General features: G+C 34.7%; 3 protein-coding genes across 6 annotated transcripts; 2 read left to right on the forward strand and 1 right to left on the reverse strand.

Moving 5' to 3' along the window:
* The first annotated feature begins 4,823 nt into the window (after positions 1-4,823).
* Positions 4,824-5,550, forward strand: LOC133033415 (uncharacterized). Its single transcript, XM_061108129.1, has 2 exons — positions 4,824-5,030; positions 5,182-5,550. Exons 1-2 carry the CDS (start codon positions 4,824-4,826, stop codon positions 5,548-5,550), a joined length of 576 nt encoding a protein of 191 aa, XP_060964112.1.
* Positions 5,551-8,103: 2,553 nt separating this feature from the next.
* On the reverse strand, positions 8,104-12,850 carry LOC133033424 (uncharacterized). Its single transcript, XM_061108141.1, has 3 exons — positions 9,619-12,850; positions 9,382-9,511; positions 8,104-9,239 (listed from the first exon to the last, which is right to left on the reverse strand). The coding sequence occupies exons 1-3, from the start codon at positions 9,888-9,890 to the stop codon at positions 8,739-8,741; spliced, it is 903 nt and encodes a 300-aa protein (XP_060964124.1). The 5' UTR covers positions 9,891-12,850; the 3' UTR covers positions 8,104-8,738.
* Positions 12,851-19,270: 6,420 nt separating this feature from the next.
* On the forward strand, positions 19,271-21,413 carry LOC115717077 (uncharacterized). Of its 4 annotated transcripts, none has more exons than XR_004011680.2 (3): positions 19,271-19,614; positions 20,117-20,606; positions 20,720-21,413. XR_004011680.2 is itself a non-coding variant. In XM_030646016.2 (2 exons), exons 1-2 carry the CDS (start codon positions 19,360-19,362, stop codon positions 20,189-20,191), a joined length of 330 nt encoding a protein of 109 aa, XP_030501876.2. In that variant the 5' UTR covers positions 19,271-19,359; the 3' UTR covers positions 20,192-21,413. The 4 variants fall into 4 exon arrangements, 1 of the variants encoding a protein (XP_030501876.2); XR_004011681.2 differs by having other exon boundaries at positions 20,871-21,413; XR_004011682.2 differs by having other exon boundaries at positions 20,940-21,413.
* Positions 21,414-24,974: the final 3,561 nt, after the last annotated feature.

Below are 24,974 nucleotides of genomic sequence, written 5' to 3' on the forward strand. Positions count from 1 at the left end.
CAGGAAATTTACACTTTGACTTCTGATTTCCTTCAGAGAAAAACCTGAGCCTTCTCTTTCTAAACCCTAGCCGCCACTTCATACTCTTCTTCTTCCTTCATAATTTCGAACCTCTTCGTGATAGAGTAGTGCCCACACACAGCAAGTGATACCTCAAGCATAGTGAGGAAGATCGTGAAGAAAGACATTCAACAAGAAGGAGTTTCAGCACTAAAGGAAGGAGAGAAAGAGATCCAGGTTCAGATCTTGATAATACTCTGCGACAGAAAGGATACAAGGGTTAGAGATCTAAACGGAAGGAGTCATAATATTCCGCTGCACCCAATGTAAGGTTTCTCATACTTTATATGTGTTTATTTCATAATCGTTTTAGAAGTTCATATTTAGGGTGTTAATCAACATACTTGTGAGTAGATCTAAGATCCTGGTAAAATAATTTCCAACACAGTTAGGGTTATGGTCAGGTGTATGGGCGCTTGATTATAACCCTGGATTTAGTATGTTTATTTATATTATGCTTTTCTTACTGAGTCTGTCGACTCACAGTGCTATGTATATTGTAGGTAAGGGCAAGGCTAAGGTCGAGGAACCGTGAGGACGAGCAGATGAAGATTGTACATGTCGGGGCGGTTAGGCCTGGAGCGTACGATCCTCGGGACATCAGGGCTTTTGTAGTTAGTCGCTAGGCGACAAATATTTTGTATTGAATAGTAATCTTTTGTAAAGTATTTTGTAAACGGGATCCCGAAATATTTTGTATGAATTATTATAAGTTTTAATTAAATAGCAAAATTTTAATTAATCACGATTTTTATTAACCTCGTTGATTAGCAACGAGCTGCAGAGTACGTTTAAAATCACGTCAACCCGCCTATGCTAGTTAGGGTGTTACAACATACTTGGCAAAAAACCAACACTTGGTTAGACAAGGCTGCTCGACAGACAAGACAATGGCTAGAAAGTTCCTATCCAATCAGATATTCAAACAGGGACATGGGGGCAAATTTTATCCCAAATTTTGTCCACCTGACCTGGCATGTCCACGTAACATCCCTGGCCGGCCAAGAGAAGCCTATAGGCTGGCTAGAGTGATCTTATAGGCCGGCCAGAATCTATGCACAAGCTGGCCGTCCAAGAGAACCTGAACTCTACAAGAAAACGGTATACAAAGCTGTCCTCAACTTGCAAAAGGCTGGCCTACACACTCAAAGACTGGCCTCCACACTCAAAGGCTGGTCCTCCTCTTGGTGGAGCTATAGTGTCTTACCAGATCCTGCAGGCCTTGTCTTATCAGATCTTGCAGGCCTTGAGCGGCCAGACATCCCCTGTAGGTCTATGGGCGACTAGGATTAACCTAGCAAGACTCTATGTACAGCCCAAAACCTGGACACAAGGCATGGGCTATGAATTGGGCCCTAAAAGTCCAACAGAATGGATGAATAATATCTAGACTCAAGGGCACTTTAGTCTTTTGTAATTATCTAAAAACCTATGCAAATATCTAGGGATTTAAACTGTAATGTAGGCTTTAGACCTCCTATATAAAGGCTTTAAAACTAGCCTAGAAATCTAAGTCACTTAGCCTTCAAATTGCTCTAAGTCTGAAACCCTATTCTCTCTCTCTCTCTCTCTCTCTCTCTCTCTCTCTCTCTCTCTCTCTCTCTCTCTCTCTCTCTCTCTCTCTCTCTCTCTCTCTCTCTCGTACACGCTCAATAGGGCTCTCTTTCTCTCTTCTCACTTCATCTTTCACACGCCTCTAAGGCTGTTCATCTCTCTCATTAGAGATCAACCTGCTTGATTATGTTGTGTATCCTTATAAAGAGCTATATCAGATCCCACCTATAGCGATCTGAATAGTTTTATCTCTTGATATCAATACAACTAAAAGGGGAGTAGGTCATTACCCGCTATCACAAGGGGCCTGAACCTCTGTAAAAAATCTCTGCATTTGTTGCTTTTCATTCTTATATGTGTAACACGTGGCAAGCATCAGATCCATACGACCCCGCTGTTGAATGATCACTTTTTGAGGTCAACGATGTATACTATACTAACCAAATTATATACCACAATTAAATATATATTCCATGACAATAAAATTATACACCACCATTGTATATAATAAAATAGAAAGTAATAAAATATTATTTAAAATAAATACATATCATATAATTAAAATATGTAAAAAATAATAATTAAATATATGTAGCATACCAAAAAAATTATATACATACATTAAAATATTTGTATTTTGCTAACAAAATTATATACCACTATTATATATAGGAAAATAAAAAATAAATGTTATCTAAGAATAATAATATACTATACAACAAAATAAAAATATACTGTACAACAAAATTTATATAGGGACATTTACATATATACTGTTTTTTGACAAAAACTTTACAAAAATACTGGGACACGGCAAAAATAACTTTTTCACTGCCCAAGCCCGTTTTCTTTACTTTTATACTGCCCAAGCCTAAAAACTTAACATTTATACTGTGAACAGTAAAAAACACAAAAAAAACGGGCTGCTTCGTGTTTGTGGAGTCGCCGGAGTCGGAGATAACCATGAAAAAACCATTAAATCCGGCGAAGAGTTTTTGGTAAATGGAAGCATAATCGAAGAACAAGAATTACAGAAGATTGTCCCCAAAAAAACAGAGGTAAACACAACAAAACCCAAAATTAATTTAATTCTTAAGAAACTAAAAAAAAAAAAAACAACCCCAGATTTAGATCTGAAGTTCGAGAAAAAAAAACAAAAACAGTAATGTGATGTTCTTTAATTTATGATGCGAAATGATAAATGAGGGTTGTTCTATTGTTAATTTGTCGTTTGTAACACAAAATGATTGGTAAAAATAGTTGACAAATTACTACAATTATTCATACAAAAAATTAGGGTTGTTTTAATGTTGTTTTGCGGTTATTAATACAAAAACATTCCTAAATATATGTATCAGACAAATAGAATAAGAAAAACTAATAAAAAATATAATATGTAATTTTATTTGGTTGTTTGGCTGTTGTTTTACTGTTGTTGTAATATTTTTTTAGTGATTTTGTTTGGTTGTTTTGCTATTGTTTTACTGTTGTTGTACTATTGTTTTAACATGAAATAAGACACTTAAATGTAATATATGGAACAATGACAGGTAATAGAACGTCTACCAGTACGCATAAAGAGCAATGGACAATGGAATGAAGATCACAATTATGTGAACTATGTGGCAAGTGGAGAATTCATACCAACAAGATGCAACTATGAAGAGCTGCTGCAAATACTGCTTACTTCATTGGGGTGCGAAAACACCAGAACAACACTACAAATACAGTACCAAGCTAAAGAAGGAATACCACCGATAAAAATATTCAACAATCAAAGCCTCTACTTTTACTTGGAAGTGAAAATCAAAGAAACAAATTTCACCACATATCCACTATGTGTCAACCAGCAAAACAACAACACAACACCTGCTGCAACACCAAATTTGATATCCACAACAACACCGTATGAAGATAATGTGGCAATGATCGAAAACAAACACAACAACGATTGAAAACAACATAACAACAACGGAATCAAACACAACGGGACAGCAAATAGAAGAAGGGGAACAGTCAGAAACAATAGAAGATGAGAACGACAAATTCGACATAATTGACTATGCAAATCTGGTTGCTGAAGAAATGGTAGAAATCGACATCAACAATGCGAAGTTAATAACAGACAAGCATCACCCCGAAGTGGAAAAAGGACAGGCATACAAAGACAAGGAAACTCTAAATAATGTCCTCAGCTACTACGCAATCAAAAACAACTTTCAGTACAAAGTGTGGAAGTCCTGCTCTCAAGAGTACAGTCTGAAATGTGTTTACGAAAGCTGCATTTGGTCTCTACGAGCATCGAGAAATGGCCCAACAAACACATTCATAATCAGGAGGTTCTCAAAGATCCACACATGCCCCATAAATATTAGGCATGAAGACCAAAGGCAAGCAACATCGAAACTGATCGGGGAATGCATAAAACCGAAGTTCCTGAACATAAAGACAAAGGCAACACCGATGGACATAAAAGGAGAGTTGAAATACAGATATGGCATCAAAGTGAACTACATGAAAGCTTGGAGAAGTAAGGAACATGCAGTAAATGACTTAAGAGGAAACGCTAGTGACTCGTACAGCCTAATACCGAGTTTCTTACACATGGTGGAAAAAACAAACCCAGGATCAGTTGTGGATCTGAAAACAACAGAAGACAACAACTTGCTCTTTGTTTTCATGGCATTGGATGCATCCATAAAAGGGTGGGGAGCATGCAGACCGATAGTTGTTGTCGACGAAACATTCCTCAAAGCAGCTTATGGGGGAACTTTGTTGTGCGCATGCACACAAGATGCAGTAGGTCATATTTTTCCACTAGCGTTTTGTGTTGCAGATTCTGAGAATGACCAATCTTGGAAATGGTTCTTCAAAAAATTTAAAGAAGCGTATGGGGTCCGGGAACACCAATGCCTAATTTCAGACAAGAATGAAAGCCTCATCAAAGCAGCAAGAGAAATCTATCAAGAAATTACACACAGTTACTGCGGTTACCACATTTTGAGCAACCTTAAAACAAGGTTCAAACAACATGCTGCCAAATACAATCTGCCATTCTTTGGAGCAGTCAAAGCCTACACAGAAAAGCAATTCGAGTTCCACATGGCTGAATTGGATGGATTAGACAAATGCATAAGACCTTACCTAAAAAAAAGTCGGTTTATGAAAAGTGGTCAAGAATTCATAGCCAAAACAAGAGGTATTCTACAATGACCTCAAACATATCAAAATCACTGAACGCCGCAAATCTAGCAGCAAGGGAGCTACTAATTACAACTCTGCTAGAATGCTTGAGAGCATTGGTGCAACAATGGACGCATACTAATAGGACAAAAGCACACAACACCTTTACTAAGCTATCACCAGCTGGAGAAGACATACTGCTGAAAAATTACACATACTCATTGAATCTGGAGGTAACATATTCATTATGCTTCTTTTTTTTTTAAAAAAAAAAACTAAAAAAACAGTAAGTGCATATGTTGTTGTAGTGTTGTTTTTATAGTTTTGTAGTGTTGTTGTTACAATATCAAATATGTTTGTTTTTCGTAATAAAATTTGAAACAGGTTAAAGCAACAACAGATTACTTGTTCGAGGTAACAAGAATGAAAGAATCGTGGGAAGTAGACCTAGAAAAAAGAACATGCACGTGCAACAGGTTCCAAATAGATGAAATGTCATGCGGGCACGCTGTGGCCGTGATGAGGGAGATGAACATGGACCCGTACACCTACTGTTCAGATTCCTACACAAAAAAAAATTGGCTGGAAACTTATTCAGGGACAGTTTACCCAATAGGACACCAAAGTGAGTGGGAGGTACCGGAAGAAGTGAAGAATATTATAGTCTTGCCTCCGCATGAAAGAGTTAAATCAGGAAGACCAAAAACATTAAGAAGGAAAGCTGGATGGGAAAAGGATCAACACAACATGTAAAGCCCACTTAGTTTAATTTGGAAATTAGCAGTTGATTATGATTAATTATGAAAATTATTTATAGCTATTTAAATAATTTATTATACTGTTATTTATGGAATTCAGAAATGCATTTTTATGTCATTCAGTAGTTTTTATATTTTGCATTTCCGGTGCCCGGTATTTTGGAACTCGGCGTTTGGCTCAGTAGAAATCACAACTTAGTATGCTAGTAGTTTGGGATGAGTTTTTAGACATTGGGAATGTCGGGCATGGCCGGGAAGTTAGAATTTCCCAAAAATACCCCTTTTGTATGATTTATGTGGTTTTAGTGTGGAGGGGCAAATTGGTCTTTTTGCCCCATTAGTGTTTTGTCTTTTGTGAATTTATTATTGAAAAATAAATGTTTATTTGTTTAATTAGTGGCTGAAATAAAATGGTATAAGTGGCTTTTATTCATTTTCTTCTCATTTTCAACACTTAGCAAAAAAATAGAAAAATTTGAAAAAGAAAACTCTCTCAAGCTCTCTCTCTTTTCGGCTGGGTTTGGGTGTGCTTGAAGCTGGATTTTTGCTTTGATTTTCAGCTAGTTTCAACCTAAGTTCAAGTAATCCTTTGTTGTGGTATGTCTCTATAGCTTTATTTCTTTGTTTCTTGGAAAAATGATGAGTATAGTTGATGCATGCATAATTGTTAATGTGTTCTTGCTGCTGTGATTTGAGGTTAATTTCTGTGGTTTAATCTTGCTATTTTAAGTAGTTTAGAGCTTGTATATGCATGAAAATTACTTTGTTTCAAGTTTGGAAGTTCTAGCTCAAAGATGTGATTTTTGGAAGAAAATGTTGTGAATCTGTTGCTGTGTTGTTGTTATTGTTTTTAATTGTTTTCAGAGGCTTAGTTAAGCTTGATTAAGTAGAATTAAGCTGGTTTGAATGCATGTTAGAGGGATTTGCTCAAGTTTGAGTTTAGAACTCAAAGCTTGAGCTTTAATGGCAAATTTCGTATCTGTGATTTCTGGGTTATTTTAGTGCTTTGAAAATGTTCTTTGGGGTATTTAGAGCAGGTCTGGAAGGTTTGATATGAATTGGGTTTGATTTGATTGAGTTAGGAATTTTTGAAAAATTCCTACGAGGAACTGGAATTCCGGTTGTGCAACCGGAATTCCGGATGAGGGTCCAGTAATTCCCAGAACCGGAATTCCGGTTGCAGAACCGGTCTACCGGTTGGGGAATTTTCAGAACCCGTGTTTTCCTCGTTTTTATGTTTTAGGGGGTATTGCCATGCTTTTTATCGATAGGGAAACTTTTAGTTCCTAGTTTAAGTCCCCGGGAAGTGAGTTGGCGTGTCACTTATAGCGTTGTGATTTTTATGGTTTAGGAGCCTGTAATCCGCCGCTCAGCTAAAGTTCCAGTCAGGTTGACCGGCACACCTGAATTCGGAATCCAGGTAAGATTAGTATAACAGTATGCATATGTAGATTACATGTTTAGCGTGCATGTAGGAAGCCTGTTAGATTACATTAGTTATGTATGTTGGCTTCGAACCATCCAACCCTGTCACGTCGGTACAGGCTGGAGTATGACCAGCAGCCGGAGTATGACCGGTTCGACCGATCAGGCTGACATTTGGTTGGTGGTTCCGTACTATTGACCTATCCCGTCGGTACAGGCTGGAGTATGACCAGCAGCCGGAGTATGACCGGTTCGACCGATCAGGAGGATACTTGTCAATAGTACCGTCCCTATGAACGTTCAAAACTCAGTACCATGTTGGACATGGAAGTAGTGGCTCAGTACCGTGTTGGACACGGCAATAGCGGGACTCAGTATCGTGTTGGACACGGCAGTTAGGGTTATGATCAGGGGTATGGGCGTCTGATCATAACCGGGATTATGTATGAGTATTATTATGCTTTTCTTACTGAGTCTGTCGACTCACAGTTTTACGTTTATGTGTAGGTAAAGGCAAGGCTAAGGCTGATGGACTGTGAGCGAGCTTGTGAAGATTGTACATGTCGGGGCGGTTAGGCCTGGAGCGTACGATCCTCGGGACATTGAGGCTGATTTTTGTAACTGGTCGCTAGGCGACATTTATTTTGTGTATCAGTTAAACAGTTAAATCTTTTGTAAATAATTTTATAATCGGGATCCCGAGTCTTTTGTAATATTGTTTTATAAGTTTAATTAAAAAGCGAAATTTTTTAATTAATCACGTTTTTCCATAAACCTCGTTGATTAGCAACGAGCTGCACAGTATGTTCAAAAATCACGTAATACGCCTATGTTAGTTAGGGTGTTACACAACAAGTGCAGCAAATGTGGGGAACTGGGGCATAACAAGAGAACATGCAGCAGAAGACGTAGAAGGGAATAATAACAACAACAGAACAACAGTGGAAAAACAAAAGAAAACTACACATACATTTGAGAATGAGATACTGAGGAATTTAAATTTCTGAAATAAATAGGGATTAAAGTTTTTATTTGAAAACATTGATTACATTGGTATTTGATGATACTTTAGATCGGATATTAAAAGATGTTTGATACAAAATTGAATATATATATATATATATGAAGTTTATTACTGAAACGGTTTGTTTTTTTATTAATGAAATAAATATTTGAATTCAAAAAAACAGAAAAACTATAAGAAAAAAAAAACATAAAAAGATGTGATGTGAAATGAAAATACTAACAAATTTAACATAACAACTTGTTCGTACATAACAAAAAGGGAAAAAAAACATACAGAAATAAAGATTACATATTGTCCACACAAAACGTAAAAAACATAACTGAACACCAATTTTTGTTTTCGAAAACAACATAAAAAAACATTAAAACAACATTAAAAAAATATAAGAACAATGACAGTCTGATTGAAAAAAAAATCACCTCTTGGGAAGGCTGGGAGGGGCCTCGGATTCACTTTCAATGTTCTCAAGTTGCTTCTTCATCCCATAATGATAAAACAACACAACCAAACGATCGCGGTGAATTTCCACATCAAAACCAGAGGATGGGATGGGTTTGCCATCAATGAAATACTCAGCAAATGATGCTACAAAAACACCACAATCACTGGAAAAAAACAATAAGAAAAACAAACACAAACACTATGAGAACACTAATAAAAATCAAAGTCACATAAGAAAAACATAACAATACAAACAAGCAGTGAAAAACATTGAACACTATACATAAAACTTACGCTGTGACCTGCTCGGGTAAACCATCAACGGCAACAATAGGGAACGGTTCCATCGTGCTAAACTTAGCTTCATTGCGAAGGCCTTTGAAGTCTAACATAGAGAAATAATATGGTAAAATAACAGAAAAAGGCTTGCAAGCCTCTTTGGCAGCTGTCATATACCTTCCAGAACGCAATGAATTGTACAAATATATCCGCCGCTCAGCTATGTTTAGACGACCACAAATCCAATGGTCCTGTAATTTTACATTGATAGGCATAACAACATGATCAACCAAATGCCAAGGAGTGGCACATAATATCTTACCACCACGGATGTACTGGGCCACATTGTGAGAAAGAGACAACACCGATATATCGTTGTTTTTCTCAACAAACTTCTCATACAAGCTTGTTATGCTAGAACAAAAAAGGCAATCAGTTGTGGTGACTTTGATTTTCGGCTCGGCTGAGTACATTATTTTCTTACGAAGATAGTAGAAAATAATGTCAATGTGCTGGACAGAAAAAAAAAAAAAAAGATAATAAAAAATCCTTCAATCTTATAAGAAACTAACAGAACAACACTTAAAAACGTACAATAAATGAAATAAACAACAAAAACATATAAATAAATAAATAAATAAATAAAAAACTTACAGAATTGGTAAGGAAACAATTAGGGTAGGCAAGGTTGTGAAACCACATCTTGTTGCTAATGTCCTCAACACCAAAACGAAATGGCGGAAATATTGTGTCCTTACCCTTACAATACACATTAGTTGTTGTGCTAAACAAAAAAACAAATAAAAAAACATCAAAACACAAATAAAAAATTAAAAATAAATGGAAAACAATAAGATATATATAACTGAAAACACCTACAAAAATACTTACTTAGATTTATGCTTTCTAAGACCTGTATCAACCCAAGTGACAAACTCAGCTTCCAATTGCGGATCAACAGGTTCACCAATCTTGTTGTCCAACGGGCACAAACCACGCACATATTTAACCACCTTATAAACAGACTCATCAGGAGAAACTGAGGATGAACCTGATTTAGATGCACCAGAAGCAAGCTCAATGAATGGAGATTTCAAAACAGCTCCATTCCTCCGATCCCTCTTTTGAGGACGTAAAATATGAGTCTCTTGAAAAACAACCATTTCAAGATCAGTCTTCTCAGAAGTCTCAACAGTAGCAGGGACATGAGTTGAGGAACCAATCTAAAAAAAAAGGAAAAAAAAAAGAATTATTTTTTTTAAAAAAAAAGTACAATCAAAACACTAGTAAAACAACAATAGAATATCATATAAACACAAATTATAAAGAAAAAAGAAAAGAAACACAAACAAAATTCTCCACAGCTTTAACAGTAGATGCAATTGTTGCATCAACATTAATGTTCTCCTCCACACCTTGAGACAGTTCAGACTGACAACAAAAATAACATTAAAAAACTATTAAAACAAACTCAAAACACAAAATCCACAAAAAAGAGCACAGAAAATGATGGGCAAACAGGATATACACCTGTTTGATCTCTGAAACAGGTTCCACAGGGTCAGACTTCTTGGCATCATCCACCTTGCCGGTATCATCATCCCTCGAAACATCCTCGGGGACAACAACACCCTCATCATTACGAACATCCCCCGTGTGAGCCTCATCCTGACCAGCACCAATTCCAGCTCCATCAAGATCATCATCATCATCATCAATATCATCCTCATGATGTTCATCTCCTTTGTCATCCTCGTTTTTATCATCCTCATCTTCCTCTGAAGTAGAATCTTCATCATCCTCATTTTCTGAAGAACGAAGAGCATCTTCAGACTGATATCCATTGTGAGTATGACCACCTTGGGATGACTGTGAAAAAAAAACTTAAAAAATTAATTAACTGTATAAGACAACATAGCAACAATACTAAAAAAATAACAAAAAAAAAACAAATAATGACAATAAAAAAAACACCTCAATAAGAATGTCCAACTTCTTGTTCATTTCAGCAACAGATTTCATAAGAATCCCTTGCTGGCTGACAACAACAGATAGACTCTTTTTTAATTCCTCAAACTCAACTCGGGAGACATTCTCATGAGCAGATGATGAAGAAGCACCCATCAAGCCAGGCTGACCAACAGACTTGGAACCACCTTTAATTTTGAATTTGACAGCATCGGGAGTAGTCTCACCAGAGAAAATCATTAAGGCTCAAACTCACTCTCTCAACAGAAGTTGGAGTGATGTTTCGTAATTTTAACTGCAACAACAACAACCAAAAAAAATATGCACACGAAACTGAGAATATAAAATAACAACAACAATTGAAACATCAAGTATAACAAATGTATACAAAAACAACATTAAAGCAACAGTGAAAAAAGTGTAAAAAACAACAGAATTACCTCTTTCAAAGACCGATTGAAAATGAGGGTGTTCACGACATCCATTTTCACCTGACCCTCCTTGTCCTTGGGTAGTTTAGGCCAATTAAAAATCCTTGGAATGCCAACATTTGAGTAGAACGAAAGTTTCCCAATAACGTACGGGCAACACTCGAAAAACCAGAATTGAATAGCCAAGGGAAAACCCAGTAACCTGTAATACCCACCATCCTCGTCACTACGAACTACCCTCTTAAGACCAGAATCAATCTTACCCTTCAAAGAATGCATAGTGATATCAAAACAGTGCTTGCCCCAACCAAATTCATTATATCGACCACTATCGACAACATCTATTTCCTCTGACGAAACAACTTTACCCGGGGGACCACCCAACAAATAACACTGCGCAAAATACAAGACAGCCAACTTGACTGCAAGATCGTCGCTATCCTTCAGATTGTCAGCAATAAAAGAAGTCTGAATAGCACCCTTGGTAATTTTTTTGTACCCCTTAAAACAATGTTTGACCAATTCATTATCATCTTGCTTAAACTGATAAAAATCAGAATCAACCTGCCAATCTAACCCGGTAACCAACGAAAACTCTTCGATACTAAACCTAAGATATTTCCCTTGGACACAAACCCAAAACTCCAACCCATTAGGCTGCTGAACCTCCCTCAACAACAAACAATGAAGCAGTTAGTAATGGATTATGTACTCTGGAATCCGAAGAAAATAACCAAACACAGTTTTTGAAAAAATTTCCAATTGGCTTTCAGTAAGAATTCTTTTAATGTCTCCAATTACAGAGTAATAACCAGATGTTACTACTCTAGAATGGTAGAATTGAGATCGGGTGTACTTGCATTCCCAATCCTAAAAACAGAACAATAAAAACACTGCTAAAACACACATAAAACACTATGAAATAACAATAAAAACAAAAACAATGAAAAAAAACCAGAGAACAGAATGCATAACATCACACACCTCAACAATCCTGTTAGCAGAAATTTCCTCAGCCACACCTGTGGATGGCAACACATTGACAGGGGATTTACCCTTGCCCTAAAATAAAACGAAACAACACCAACAAAGCAACAAACAAAAATCAACAAAAAAAAACATAAATAAATTAAACAAGATATGGAAAACATATACAAATACAGAGATAAAAACAAACAGATACCCAGTTATATGAACTTGAAAAATCGAATTTAACAAAAAAAAATCAAAAACAATAAAAGATAAATAATAAAATACCTTCACAGAGACAGGCGACATCACAAATTCAGATTCCAACTCAAAATTTGAGTCTGAGTTTTCAACCACAGTTCGAGGTCTTTTCCCTTGAGTGTTCTTCGAAGGTCCACCATGAGTTTTTCTTTTAGCAGAAGGGGAAGTGGGGCTAGGAGGGTTGTCTTTAATATTTTTTTACCCATTTTTGATTTGGGTCTGGTTTTCTGGGATTGTTTTGTGGGTTTTGTAGCTTTAGCTGGAGAAGGAAATGAACGAGTAACAGTCATTAGAAGCTATGATGAAGGTATTTATAGACAAAAATAAGAAAAATGGGGGGGAAATGAGAGGGAAGTTTGAGAAAGTGGGATGAGATTTGAAATTTTTTCAAATGGATGAAACCACCCACTACTCGAAACTGTAATGAACAACTGAAAATGGAGAAGATGAACAGTTTGAGGAGAGAGTGGGTTATAAAAAAAAAATTATATTCGAAAAAAAAAATATATAAAAGTACACTTGCTTTTTGGTAAGTATAGAAAACCGTCAAATCAAAAAATTTAAAATGATTTCCTTTTTTTAAAAGAAACGTGGCAAAACCCTATCGTGACACGTGCAAAGCAAAAAAACCAATATATATTAAACTTTCCAAATGCAGTATACTGCCAAAAAAAATTAAAAATGAAAAACAGCATAAAAGTAAAATCCTCCGTGTCACAGTACAAACGAAAAAAAAAGGAAAAAACAGTAATGGGTGTAAATTTCCCTTTATATATTAACAACCGATAACAACTCATTAAAAATTAAAAAAATTGACATAACTTTCAAATAAAAAAGATTTTAACAAAATTAATGTAGATATATCATAATCTTTAACTAATTTACTTCTAATTCTAAAAAAAAAAAATTATGTGGTAAAAAATATATAAATAATAAATAATTTAAAAAAGCCATTTTACTACAAGTTTTGAAATAAAGACATTTACTAACATAGTATTATGATTTGTGACCATTTACTATTATTTTCCATTATATAATACACTATTTTTTCTGTAAATTTTTTATATTTTATGTTTAAAGATTTTCTTTTTATATTTTTAGGGTGTTCTATAAAACAACACTAAAATAATAAGAAAATTACATAAAAGTATCAAGAAAATAACATCATAACAACAACCAAAAATTAACAACAAATTAACCGAAGTACAATATAAAAATATATGAAAATATTACATTTTCTGTAAAAATATTTAATTCCGTAAAAATTTAGTTTTTATTATGAAATATTAGTATTATGTAATATTATAATTTAGAGAAAGAAAATAGAGAAGAGATGAGAATTTTCTGAGTGTTTTATTCCAATAGGTGATCTCCTATTTATACACATACAAGAGTCAAATATTAAGAAACTAAGAGAAAGGGAAACTAAGAAAAAGGGAATGTTGATTACATTAATGGTAATAAATAAAAGATTTGGACATCCACATAATTAATATTATTTATAACACTCCCCCTTGGATGTCCATAATAACTGCGTCATTAAAAACCTCGCCGAGAAAACCCAGTGGGACAAAACTCGGTCAAGGAAAAAAGAGTGCAGTATGAAATTACTCCCCCTCATTTTGGCATTCGTGGAGATCCTTTAATCGACGCATTCCAATCTTGTGAACCATCTTCTCAAAAGTTGATGTTGGTAATGACTTCGTGAATAAGTCTGCAAGATTATCGCTTGATCAAATTTGTTGAACATCGATATCACCATTTTCTTGAAGATTGTGTGTAAAGAAGAATTTTGGTGAAATATGTTTAGTTTTGTCTCCTTTAATGTATCCTCCTTTATTAGATGTTAATCCACATGTTCCTCGAATATGTTGTGTCATTGATCTTAACCAAACACATTCTCGACTTGCCTCGTGAATTGCAAGTATCTCAGCATGATTTGAGGAAGTAGCCACCAGAGTTTGCTTTGTTGATCGCCAGGATATAGCAGTGTCACCGCAAGTGAACAAATAGCCAGTTTGAGATCTGGCTTTATGTGGATCAGATAAATATCCTGCATCTGTGTAGCCAATAAGTTGTGACCCACAATTATTAGAATAGAATAATCCTTTATCAATAGTACCCTGGAGATAGCGGAGTATGTGCTTAATCCCTTTCCAATGTCTATATGTTGGAGCAGAACTAAATCTTGCTAATAAATTGACAGAGAAAGCTATATCAGGTCTTGTACAATTAGCAAGATACATCAATGCTCCTATTGCACTAAGATATGGTACTTCTGGACCAAGGAGCTCTTCATGTTCTTCTCTAGGTCGAAAAGGATCTTTTTCTACATCAAGTGACCTAACTACCATTGGGCTACTCAATGGGTGTGATTTATCCATATAAAACCGTCTCAAAATCTTTTCAGTATAAGTTGACTGATGAATGAAAATTCCACATTTTAAATGCTCAATTTGTAGACCAAGACAAAATTTTGTTTTTCCTAAATCTTTCATTTCGAACTCTTTCTTTAGATATTCCACAGCTTCTGAAAGTTTTTCAGGAGTTCCAATAATATTCAAATCATCAACATATACAGCAATGATAACAAACTCAGGACTTGAACTTTTTATAAAAACACATGGGCAAATAGGATCATTTTTATATCCTTCTTTTAATAAATATTCACTAAGTCGATTGTACCACATGCGTCCTGATTGTTTTAATCCATACAATGATCTTTGTAATTTAATTGAGCACATTTCTCGATTGCTTGAATTATATGCATCAGGCATCTTAAATCCTTCAGGGATCTTCATGTAAATATCACTATCTAGTGATCCATATAAATAAGCTGTGACTACATCCATTAATCGCATATCGAGTTTTTCACTCACAGCCAGGCTAACCAAATATCTTAATGTTATTGCATCCACCACAGGAGAATATGTCTCCTCATAATCAATACCTGGCCTTTGAGAAAAACCTTGAGCTACAAGTCTTGCTTTGTATCTCACAACTTCATTTTTCTCATTTCTTTTACGTAAACATACCCATTTGTATCCAACGGGTTTCACACCTTCAGGTGTTTGGACTATAGGTCCAAATACTTTGCGTTTAGTAAGTGAATGCAATTCTGCTTGAATTGCTTCTTTCCATTTTGGCCAATCTTTTCTATTTTGACATTCTTTGATAGATTTAGGTTCAAGATCCTCGTTTTCATTCATAATTTCTAGCGCTACATTATAAGCAAAAATATTGTCGACAATTACTTCGAGTCGGTTCCATTCTTTTCCTGTATTGACATAATTTATTGAGATCTCATTATTGTTAATATTTTCAGGTACCTGAATCTCTTCAAGAGATTTGTTTATGTCAACATCTTCCTCGAAATTTTCAGCCTCTTCATTAGGGCCATCTTGATTATTTGCTCCCTTTCTTTTTCGAGGATTTTTATCTTTGGACCCGACTGGTCTACCACGTTTCAAACGTGCTTTAGAATCATTAATTAATTGTCCTTCTGGGACTTCAATTCGAATTGGAGCATTTTCAGCTGGAATATGTGATTTTGTAATTTTCTTTGGGTCAGTGAATGCATTTGGTAATTGATTTGCAATATTTTGCAAATGAGTTATTCTTTGAACTTCAAGTTCACATTGATTTGTACGAGGATCAAATTGAGATAATGATTGTGCATTCCATATAATTTCTTTTTCCAGTTGTTTCTTTTCCCCTCCCCCTAAAGCTGGGAAACTTGTCTCATCAAAATGACAATCAGCAAAATGTGCTGTAAATACATCTCCAGTTGTGGGTTCGAGATATTTAATGATAGATGGAGATTCATACCCAACATATATTCCCAGCCTCCTTTGAGGACCCATCTTTGTTCGTTGTGGTGGAGCAATCGGAACATATACTGTACAACCAAAGATTCTTAGATGGGAAATATTTGGCTCCTGACCAAAAGCCAATTGTAGTGGGGAGAATTTGTGATATGATGTTGGCCTAATGCGTACAAGTGCCGCAGCATGTAAAATAGCATGTCCCCAAGCTATAATTGGGAGTTTTGTTCTCATAAGTAATGGTCTTGCGATTAATTGGAGGCGCTTAATAAATGATTCTGCTAGACCATTTTGTGTATGTACATGAGCAACAGGATGTTCAACATTTATCCCTATTGACATACAATAATCATTAAAAGCATGTGATGTAAATTCACTAGCATTATCAAGGCGAATTGTCTTGATTGCATAGTCTGGGAATTGTGCTCGTAATCGGATTATTTGAGCAAGCAATCTTGCAAATGCTACATTACGAGTAGATTATAAGCAAACATGTGACCATCTAGTTGATGCATCTATCAATACCATAAAATATCTGAATGGTCCACATGGTGGGCAAATAGGCCCACATATGTCGCCCTGAATTCGTTCAAGAAATCCAGGGGATTCAATTCCAACCTTTACCGGTGAGGGCTTAATGATTAACTTTCCTTGAGAACAAGCAGCACATGAGAACTCACTGGATAAAAGAATCTTTTGGTTCTTCAATGGATGACCGTGTGAGTTCTCTATTATTCTACGCATCATAATTGAACCGGGATGGCCTAACCGGTCATGCCAAATAACAAATAAATTTTTCTGGTTTGTGAACTTCTCGTTCACAATAACATGAGTTTCTATTGTACTTATACGTGTAACGTACAAACCTGAAGACAAACCAGGTAATTTTTCTAATATGCATTTTTTTCTTGAAACAATAGATGTAATGCAAAGATATTCAAAATTATTTTCATCTATTGTCTCAATATGATATCCATTACAACGTATATCTTTGAAACTCAACAGATTCCTTTTTGATTTGGTGGATAATAAGGCATCATCTATAATAATTTTTGTTCCTCTAGGCATCAATATAATGGCTCTTCCGGAGCCTTCAATTAAATTTGCAGTGCCTGATATTGTATTAACATTTGCCTTCATTCTTGATAAATTTGAAAAATATTTATCACTTCTAAGTATTGTATGAGTGGTTGCGCTATCCACCAAACACATATCATCACCATTATTTGTAGAATCATGTATAGAATGACAAATGTCCATTACTTCATTAACAAAAAAAACATAATAAGTTCAAAATATAAATGCTTAAATAATTAAAGTTCATTACATAAACATGCCAAATAAAATAAACACCTTAAAGTAAATAGATGATAATAATAAAAAAAAATATAACAAAGAAAAGTGACTAATTGTGGACATTCTCATCTCCATTATCGATATTCATGTTGTTATTAATGAGATCTTCATTAAAAAAATCTGCAACATCTAAGTGCGTAATATCCAAAGGCTCTTTGAGAAAACTATCATCTTGATAGGCAAAATTTGCTTCTATTTTCTCCTTTCCTTTCACAGATGCTTGATAAAGATCAGCAAGGTGTTTTGCCGTACGACAGGCACGTGCCCAGTGTCCTTTTATTCCACATCTGGAACATAAATTTTCAGAATTTCTATGATTATTATTTTGAGGACCTTTTCCCTTGTTCTCAGTAGTTGTGCTTTTCATTGGAGTATATGAATTTTTATTTTGACCATTACAATGCCAAACATTGCTTCGACCGCGATCGCGACCACGACCGCGACTTTGATTATGGTCATGACCCCGTCTATTACTTCGATTATGATCACGACTACGACTATGATTATGATTGTCAGCAATTGTAGCATTCACTTCAGGGAATGGAGCAGACCCAGTTGGGCGAGATTCATGATTTTTCATCAAAAGTTCATTATTCTGCTCAGCTACTAGAAGACATGAAATCAATTCTGAATATTTTTTAAAATTTCGCTCTCTATATTGCTGCTGCAGAAGCACATTAGAGGCATGAAAAGTAGTATATGTTTTTTCTAACATTTCATAGTCAGTAACTTTTTCTCCACACAACATTAATTTAGAAGTGATATTAAACATTGCAGAGTTATAATCACTTACTGATTTAAAATCTTGCAACCTCAGGTGCAACCAATCATTCTTAGCCTTTGGCAATATGACAGTTTTTTGATGGTCATATCTTTCTTTCAAATTTTGCCAAAGCACAAGAGGATCTTTTACGGTTAAATATTGAGATTTTAACCCCTCATGGAGATGATGACGAAGGAAAATCATAGCCTTAGCCTTATTTTGTTTTGTTTCAGTATTTTGATATTTGATGGTATCTCCAAGACCCATAGCATTTAAATGGATTTCAGCATCAAGAATCCATGACAAATAGTTTTTTCCAGAAATATCAAGTGCCACAAAATCAAGTTTTGCAAGGTTTGCCATGGATAAAACTATATCAATATAAAGTGTAAATTATTAGACATATACATAAACTTTGAAAAAAAAATACAACAAAATATAGTACAATATAGAATAAGATAATAAGATTAAACAATATAATATGATAAACAAATCAACACACATATATAATATATAAGCATCTATATAGATATATATAAACATAGACATATACTGTATAAATATTAATTCATTAAAAAAAAATGGCTAACTCGAATGTGTTTCAGTCAGATGAGTATATATATATATACATATATATATATTTAGTGTATCATGACTTTGAAGCAATTCGAGATCACATAACAAAAATATTGTCATACCTTGGTTAGAGGCTCGTGCTGATAACGTATTATGAAATATTAGTATTATGTAATATTATAATTTAGAGAAAGAAAATAGAGAAGAGATGAGAATTTTCTGAGTGTTTTATTCCAATAGGTGATTTCCTATTTATACACATACCAGAGTCAAATATTAAAAAACTAAGAGAAAGGAAAACTAAGAAAAAGAAAATGTTGATTACATTAATGGTAATAAATAAAAAATTTGGACATCCACATAATTAATACTATTTATAACAGTTTTATAATTTTTGTATTGTTATTGTGTATTTGTGAAGTAATCCCTCCCATAAGCATAGAAAAGAGAAGGCCAGCCCCGAGAAGACTAAAGCAGAAGCTAAATGAATGAGACGGCGGCGGAGATTGCGGGAAAGGAGTACGAAGCCGAATCTGGTGGCAGTGCCAAAATTGGAAGTCACTGGTGGTGGGCTGCGGCGAGCGTGGGCCAATTGGGTTGGGGTATAGTTTCCGTCAGAAAGGGCTGCGCCGAACATTCAACCCTCATGCCCTTGAAGGCTTTTGCCGTCGCATCCCTCTTTGTTGGTGCCCTCGCCTCCGCCTCTTTTGCTGGCCTTCGCGCCGCAGGAATTCACAAGGTCAGTTTTCTAAATATTATCACTTTGGATCTCGGTGTTGCTGTTCCTAATTCTCAATTAGACTTTACTGATGAGATTACAAGAAATATTTTTTTTTTTCACTGAAAATCTTCTTCGAATTATGTTTATCCCATAATTTTTCTAATTTCTTTTTTACTAAGTAAAATAGAACAAAAAAAAAAAAAACAAATTACAGATTTTTACCCATAAAACCTGTGTTCCAACCTGGGTTTAATGTTTTATAATTATGGTGATTTTGTTGTTACTTGCTCCCAAAATGAAGGTTCTTTCATATTTTCAGTTACAAAAGAACATAGGGGGCTCTTCTTCTATCAACTATCAAGCACTCTTTCGGCCCATCTTTTTGTGATTGTTTTAAATTTATTTTTCAACCAATATTCGTGCTGAGTTGGTGAATTATGTTACTATTAGATATTTGTTGTTAAAACTTAAAAGTATGATTGATAGTAGTAAATTCTTAATCAAGTCGTATATCTCATAGGTGGAAGACATGATCAAAGTTGGTGGAAATATAAGGAGTGGACTTGGTGTTCGTCCAAGAGCACGAGATGAATGAACGACATGTTTTCTTTTAATCATTCACGAATTCTTGAATACATGTGAGCGCTTTTGGGATTGGGACATTCCAGGTTCACGATAATGAGAAAAATAATTATCACCTTGTCTATTTCAGTGTGTTTCCCACGACTTTTTTACATCTCCCACGTGTCTTTCAGATTACAAATACTCGCTACTCCAGAGAGCAAGTCTATCTGAGTAACATTAGTATTTTCTTGGTGTCTTGTTTTGAACGTACACTTTATACTTTTAACAATTTTCAACCGCAGTAATGAGTGAAACAGGTGAATTATATGCCAACCCGTACATAGAATATCTTGCTTCTTGCTTCCTACAGACTGATGTCTGTCCACTTTCCAATGTGTTGAGACCAATCGTGTATCACGACTGCTTGTGTTGGCGTTTCTCTCTAGGTAAGGCAATTCAGTCAAATTGGGCTATCATTAGTTTTCTCAAGTCATGAGAAGCCCCCTTCTTCGACTATTGCTTTTCTTACTTTTTGGTGGAAATCTTGTGGTCTCTGCAGTTTCCTAGAAAGATTAAACGTTTCATTTAGAGCACATTATTCCCACTGCAGCAACACTACATAATTATCATGTTTCTTGTCCAACAACTTGTGCCCTTTGTAGTAATGACTATGAGGATTTTTTGCTGCCTTGTTCTTGTGCTACTTTCAGGGCTGTACTTTGAAGTTGAGCAATGCTGATATGTGGGCGGATGTTAAATATTCTCTGTTCTTCCTGCAGCTTTGTCATCAAATTGTTCTTATTTGAGCATTTGGGGGAGTTAAACAAAGTTAAACAGGGCTTCTTTTCAGGACATCCTCGAGTTATCGTCGACTGGTCCTCTTGTTATTTATCTGAATGGTTACGGATATGCCATTTGTGTTCGATATCTAATAAGAGACCCGAGACTTAGATTCACCACCCAATTTGTTCAGAATAGGGGCGTTGCCTTAGATTTACTTTACATGCTTAATGGGTGTTGGTGCAATTGTGTGAGATTTGGATAGGTATCATGTTTCCTGCTAAGTGAGTGGAGGGCTTCTTGTTTTAAGAGACGTGAAAACATTAGCTTTTAGTTTAAGCTTCCATTAGCTTCTTAGTTGTGATATTCAACTTTTTGTAATAGAAAGTGATACTGAAGTAAGGTTTCAGAAAATAGTCAATTTGTACAATCTAATTCAATATTCAAAGTGGGAATATATGGATTTGTGTAAATTTGATTGAAAATTATTACCAAATAATTAATATATATGTAGAGGAGGTCAGGTGGCCAATGGTAACAACATTAAAGGCAAAAAAAATATTAGACAAACGAGTGCATCAGATTCCTCTCCAACATTTTGGTTTGAAGCTCAAAGAGCAAAGTACAACCAAAGGATGTAATGATAACGTGCAACTATTCTAATATTTTTCAAAGGAGTTTTTGGAGATTTCTTCAGAATGGGGAGGGATTGATTGAGATTGAGCTTGCCCAAGTAAAACTCCCATCTCAAGGGCTCCAGTATGAGCGACACGGCTAAATTAAAGGGGCTATATGTTCAGTTGCAAGTACTGAAAGACTATTTGACCAAGTTGCTCCCTATTGCAACATAATAATAAAAAAAAGTTACAACACTTGTATTTTTCGCGAAAAATGAAGGAAGATTTATGAGGATATGCATATTAATAACTTTTTGAATATAAAGTTATTTAGCTCTTTACCTTATTTTTTAACTAGTAAAGAGACCGCGCTTCGCGTGAGGCTATTTATATAAATTTTAAATTACATGTATGAATATTAATTGAATAATAAAATTATATATTTATTTTTTAAAAAAAAATAAATTTATATATTTACTTAATTTGTTAATATTATTGATATTGATATTTTATTTGGTATTAACTATTATTTTGAAAATGTTGATGATAAAAAAAATAAAAAATTAAATAAATATAGTGGTTTTGAAAGATTTTAAAGTGTCACTTTTAAGAAAAAGTTATCACACACTTTTTTAGTCTTTTTAGTCTATTTTCTCAATTAATTTCTTAGCTTAAAATATTTATATAATTACAATATTTTTTTATGAACCGTATCTCATATTTTGTGTATTTATCATAAATTATTTTTTTAAAAAAGTAAGATTTTATTTATACTTTTCACTCTATATTATAAAAACTAGGTGATTATTACGTGCCAAGCCACGTAGTGTTAGTTTTATTTAATATTTTAGTTTTTTATTTTAATTAATAATTAAAATAGTATAATTATTTGAACGATTTGTTTTATAAAAATAAAATATGTGTCAGTATATTTAGTAAGTAAAACATAGTTGTGTTATAATAATGTATGTTATTAATAGTAAAATGTACATTAATCTTCTAATTGAAAAAAGTTCTATTATCTCATTTCATATCTAATAATAGCTACACAACTATATATTTATAGACTTTCACATTCTTTGCAAATTACTAATAAGCACCAATAATATTTTCATATTCTAATATTTTTTAACCTTCTCCTCTTGGTGGTAAAATTAAAAATAAAACTAAAAATAAGCACAAACATATAAGGTAAATACTAATTACAGTCCATTTCATCTTTTTTTTTATTATTATTTTTTTAAGCCCAAGCCCAAAAATCTCTAAGCCAACACAATCAATCTTCTTTTATATTATCTTTTCTAGATATTTTATCTATATTTTTCTTTTTTAAAAAATAAATAAAAAAATTATTAATATTTTCCAAGATAGGTTTGTTAGAGAGATATGTGGCTAAGATGATTTTTTTAATTTAAAAAGAGATTATTAATATTTAAAAGATTGTTTATTTAAAAGATTGTTTAATTTTTTGGGTTTAATTATTGGGTTTATTTTTTAACGGGAGATCAAACCTAATCGTTAAATTTAACAGAATATTCTTTTATTTTTAAGTATATTCTGTTAAACCAAGAATGTTAAACCAAGAAATGCCGTTAGATAGACACTTTTAATATATAAAGATATATGTAATTTAAATTTAAATTTTGATTTGATTTATTATATTTTTTTATTTAAATCATAATATATAACTTAAAATAATTGATTTTTTTTTTTAAATAATGAATGAATATTCAATCTTCAAGGAAGGCACATGTCTCTGGATTTTAGTTAATTTTGAAATCTGAAAGGTCAGATTGAGAGTAAAAATTATATTTCAAAATTATTATTTTATATTAAAAAATAAGGTAATATGGTTATATTGTTCAGGTGTAAGATATTTTCATTAATTAATTGGTTATTTAATTTAAATATTATATATATTTATGGTTATATTGTTTAAATTTAAGATATTTTTGTTGATATTGAGTTAGTTAACATAAATATTTGATCACATGCGTTATCTTAAAATTGGCACTCTGACGTGGCATCACAAGAATTGTGACACGTGGCATCAACTTAGAGCACCTGGTCGGATCAACATGCCGAGCAGGATGCCTCGCTGGCATGTCCATAATGGAATACTCAACGAGCCGTGCAGAATGAGCAACACTTAGCGAATTCAGCCAAGCACTTCGTGAGTCACCAGCTCAATCCCTATAACTCAGGGATCAAATTGCGTGGATATGGCATACACACGATTCCACTATCGGTGTATACGACCTCAATCCCACGATCCTAGCATTCAGCAATGATCCCACGATTTTTGTGTTTATGCGCTTTGTAACGAGAGAGGAAACTCCTCTCCTCAAGTTTCATGCCCTATAAATAGTGAGGAATGTTCACTGGGCAGGAGGACGAAAAAAGAGAGATTGATCGAAACTGTGTAACAGTGATCATACGCCGAAACGCTATAAGCTAAGGCTATCTAAGAATTATATTCAGAGATATTATTGTAAGAGCTATAAGAAAATGAATCTTCTTCCTTATTCTTAAGTCAACACAACTAACGAGGATTAGGCTATTACCGAACTGCTCGGGGCTGAACCTCTATAAAATTTCTGTGTCTTCTTATTATTATTATTTGCTTTATTACATATTCTTATTACGACATATCGTTTATCGCTTATCAAAAGACTCATTGTCGTTGGCTAAAAGCGAAGTCAATATTTTGGTGCTTTCATTGAGAGAAGAATCACAGATCGCTCTTTCGACACAATGATGCAAACTCACTGAGGCCTGTCCGACCCAACAAACTCACAGACGCTGGATCCGATGTTGGACGACCTAGGGAGTTCGACGGTTCCACCCGCTGTCAATCCTGGACAGACGAGAAGCGTGGTGAATGATGGAACAACTCCTGTTACTGAAATTGCGCCTGGTGTGCAAGAGACCGGAAATAACGGTTCTGCACACAGCCAGGATGTTCATAACATGACTGTTCCACCAGGCATCAGCGCCCAGACAACGATCAGAGATGCAACCGAATTGTAAAATCTCTGTGCTGCGCTTGGACTCATGCAGGGCCACAACAATACCCTGCATCACGATCAGGAGGAGTTACGTGCCGCAGTAAACCTCGCGTTTGAAGAACAGAGGCGTATGTTTGCCGAGTGGAGAGATAAAGAGATGGAGCCATTAAGGGCTCACCATGCAGAAATCAAAGATCGTAGTCGGCAAGCGACTGATACGGAGAGCCTATCAGACTATAGGCCAGCAGGCGCCGAGCGTCATTCCCTTTGGAGAAGCCGAGGATGACCCAACGGTGAATGCTTCCCAGACAAACAACGGTCAGCCGTCCAATCCCCGGTCACGAGTTCCACTCGTGGGCCAAGAGGTAGGCAGACAGACCTTTTCTGGGAATTCATCAGGAGGAGTCAT

The sequence above is a fragment of the Cannabis sativa genome, unplaced genomic scaffold, assembly GCF_029168945.1.
Source record: "Cannabis sativa cultivar Pink pepper isolate KNU-18-1 unplaced genomic scaffold, ASM2916894v1 Contig7, whole genome shotgun sequence".
Lineage (NCBI taxonomy): Eukaryota > Viridiplantae > Streptophyta > Magnoliopsida > Rosales > Cannabaceae > Cannabis > Cannabis sativa.

What these genes read in the sequence shown, in the direction of transcription:
- LOC133033415 (XM_061108129.1), top strand. Translation starts at nt 4,824, where the DNA reads ATGACCTCAAACATATCAAAATCACTGAACGCCGCAAATCTAGCAGCA. An exon ending in CATACTCATTGAATCTGGAG is followed by an intron (nt 5,031 to 5,181) that starts GTAACATATTCA and finishes AATTTGAAACAG; the next exon opens with GTTAAAGCAACAACAGATTA.
- LOC133033424 (XM_061108141.1), bottom strand. Translation starts at nt 9,890, where the DNA reads ATGGTTGTTTTTCAAGAGACTCATATTTTACGTCCTCAAAAGAGGGAT. An exon ending in CTTAGAAAGCATAAATCTAA is followed by an intron (nt 9,512 to 9,618) that starts GTAAGTATTTTT and finishes TTTTTTGTTTAG; the next exon opens with CACAACAACTAATGTGTATT. An exon ending in ATTGTTTCCTTACCAATTCT is followed by an intron (nt 9,240 to 9,381) that starts GTAAGTTTTTTA and finishes TTTTCTGTCCAG; the next exon opens with CACATTGACATTATTTTCTA.
- LOC115717077 (XM_030646016.2), top strand. Translation starts at nt 19,360, where the DNA reads ATGAATGAGACGGCGGCGGAGATTGCGGGAAAGGAGTACGAAGCCGAA. An exon ending in GCGCCGCAGGAATTCACAAG is followed by an intron (nt 19,615 to 20,116) that starts GTCAGTTTTCTA and finishes TATATCTCATAG; the next exon opens with GTGGAAGACATGATCAAAGT.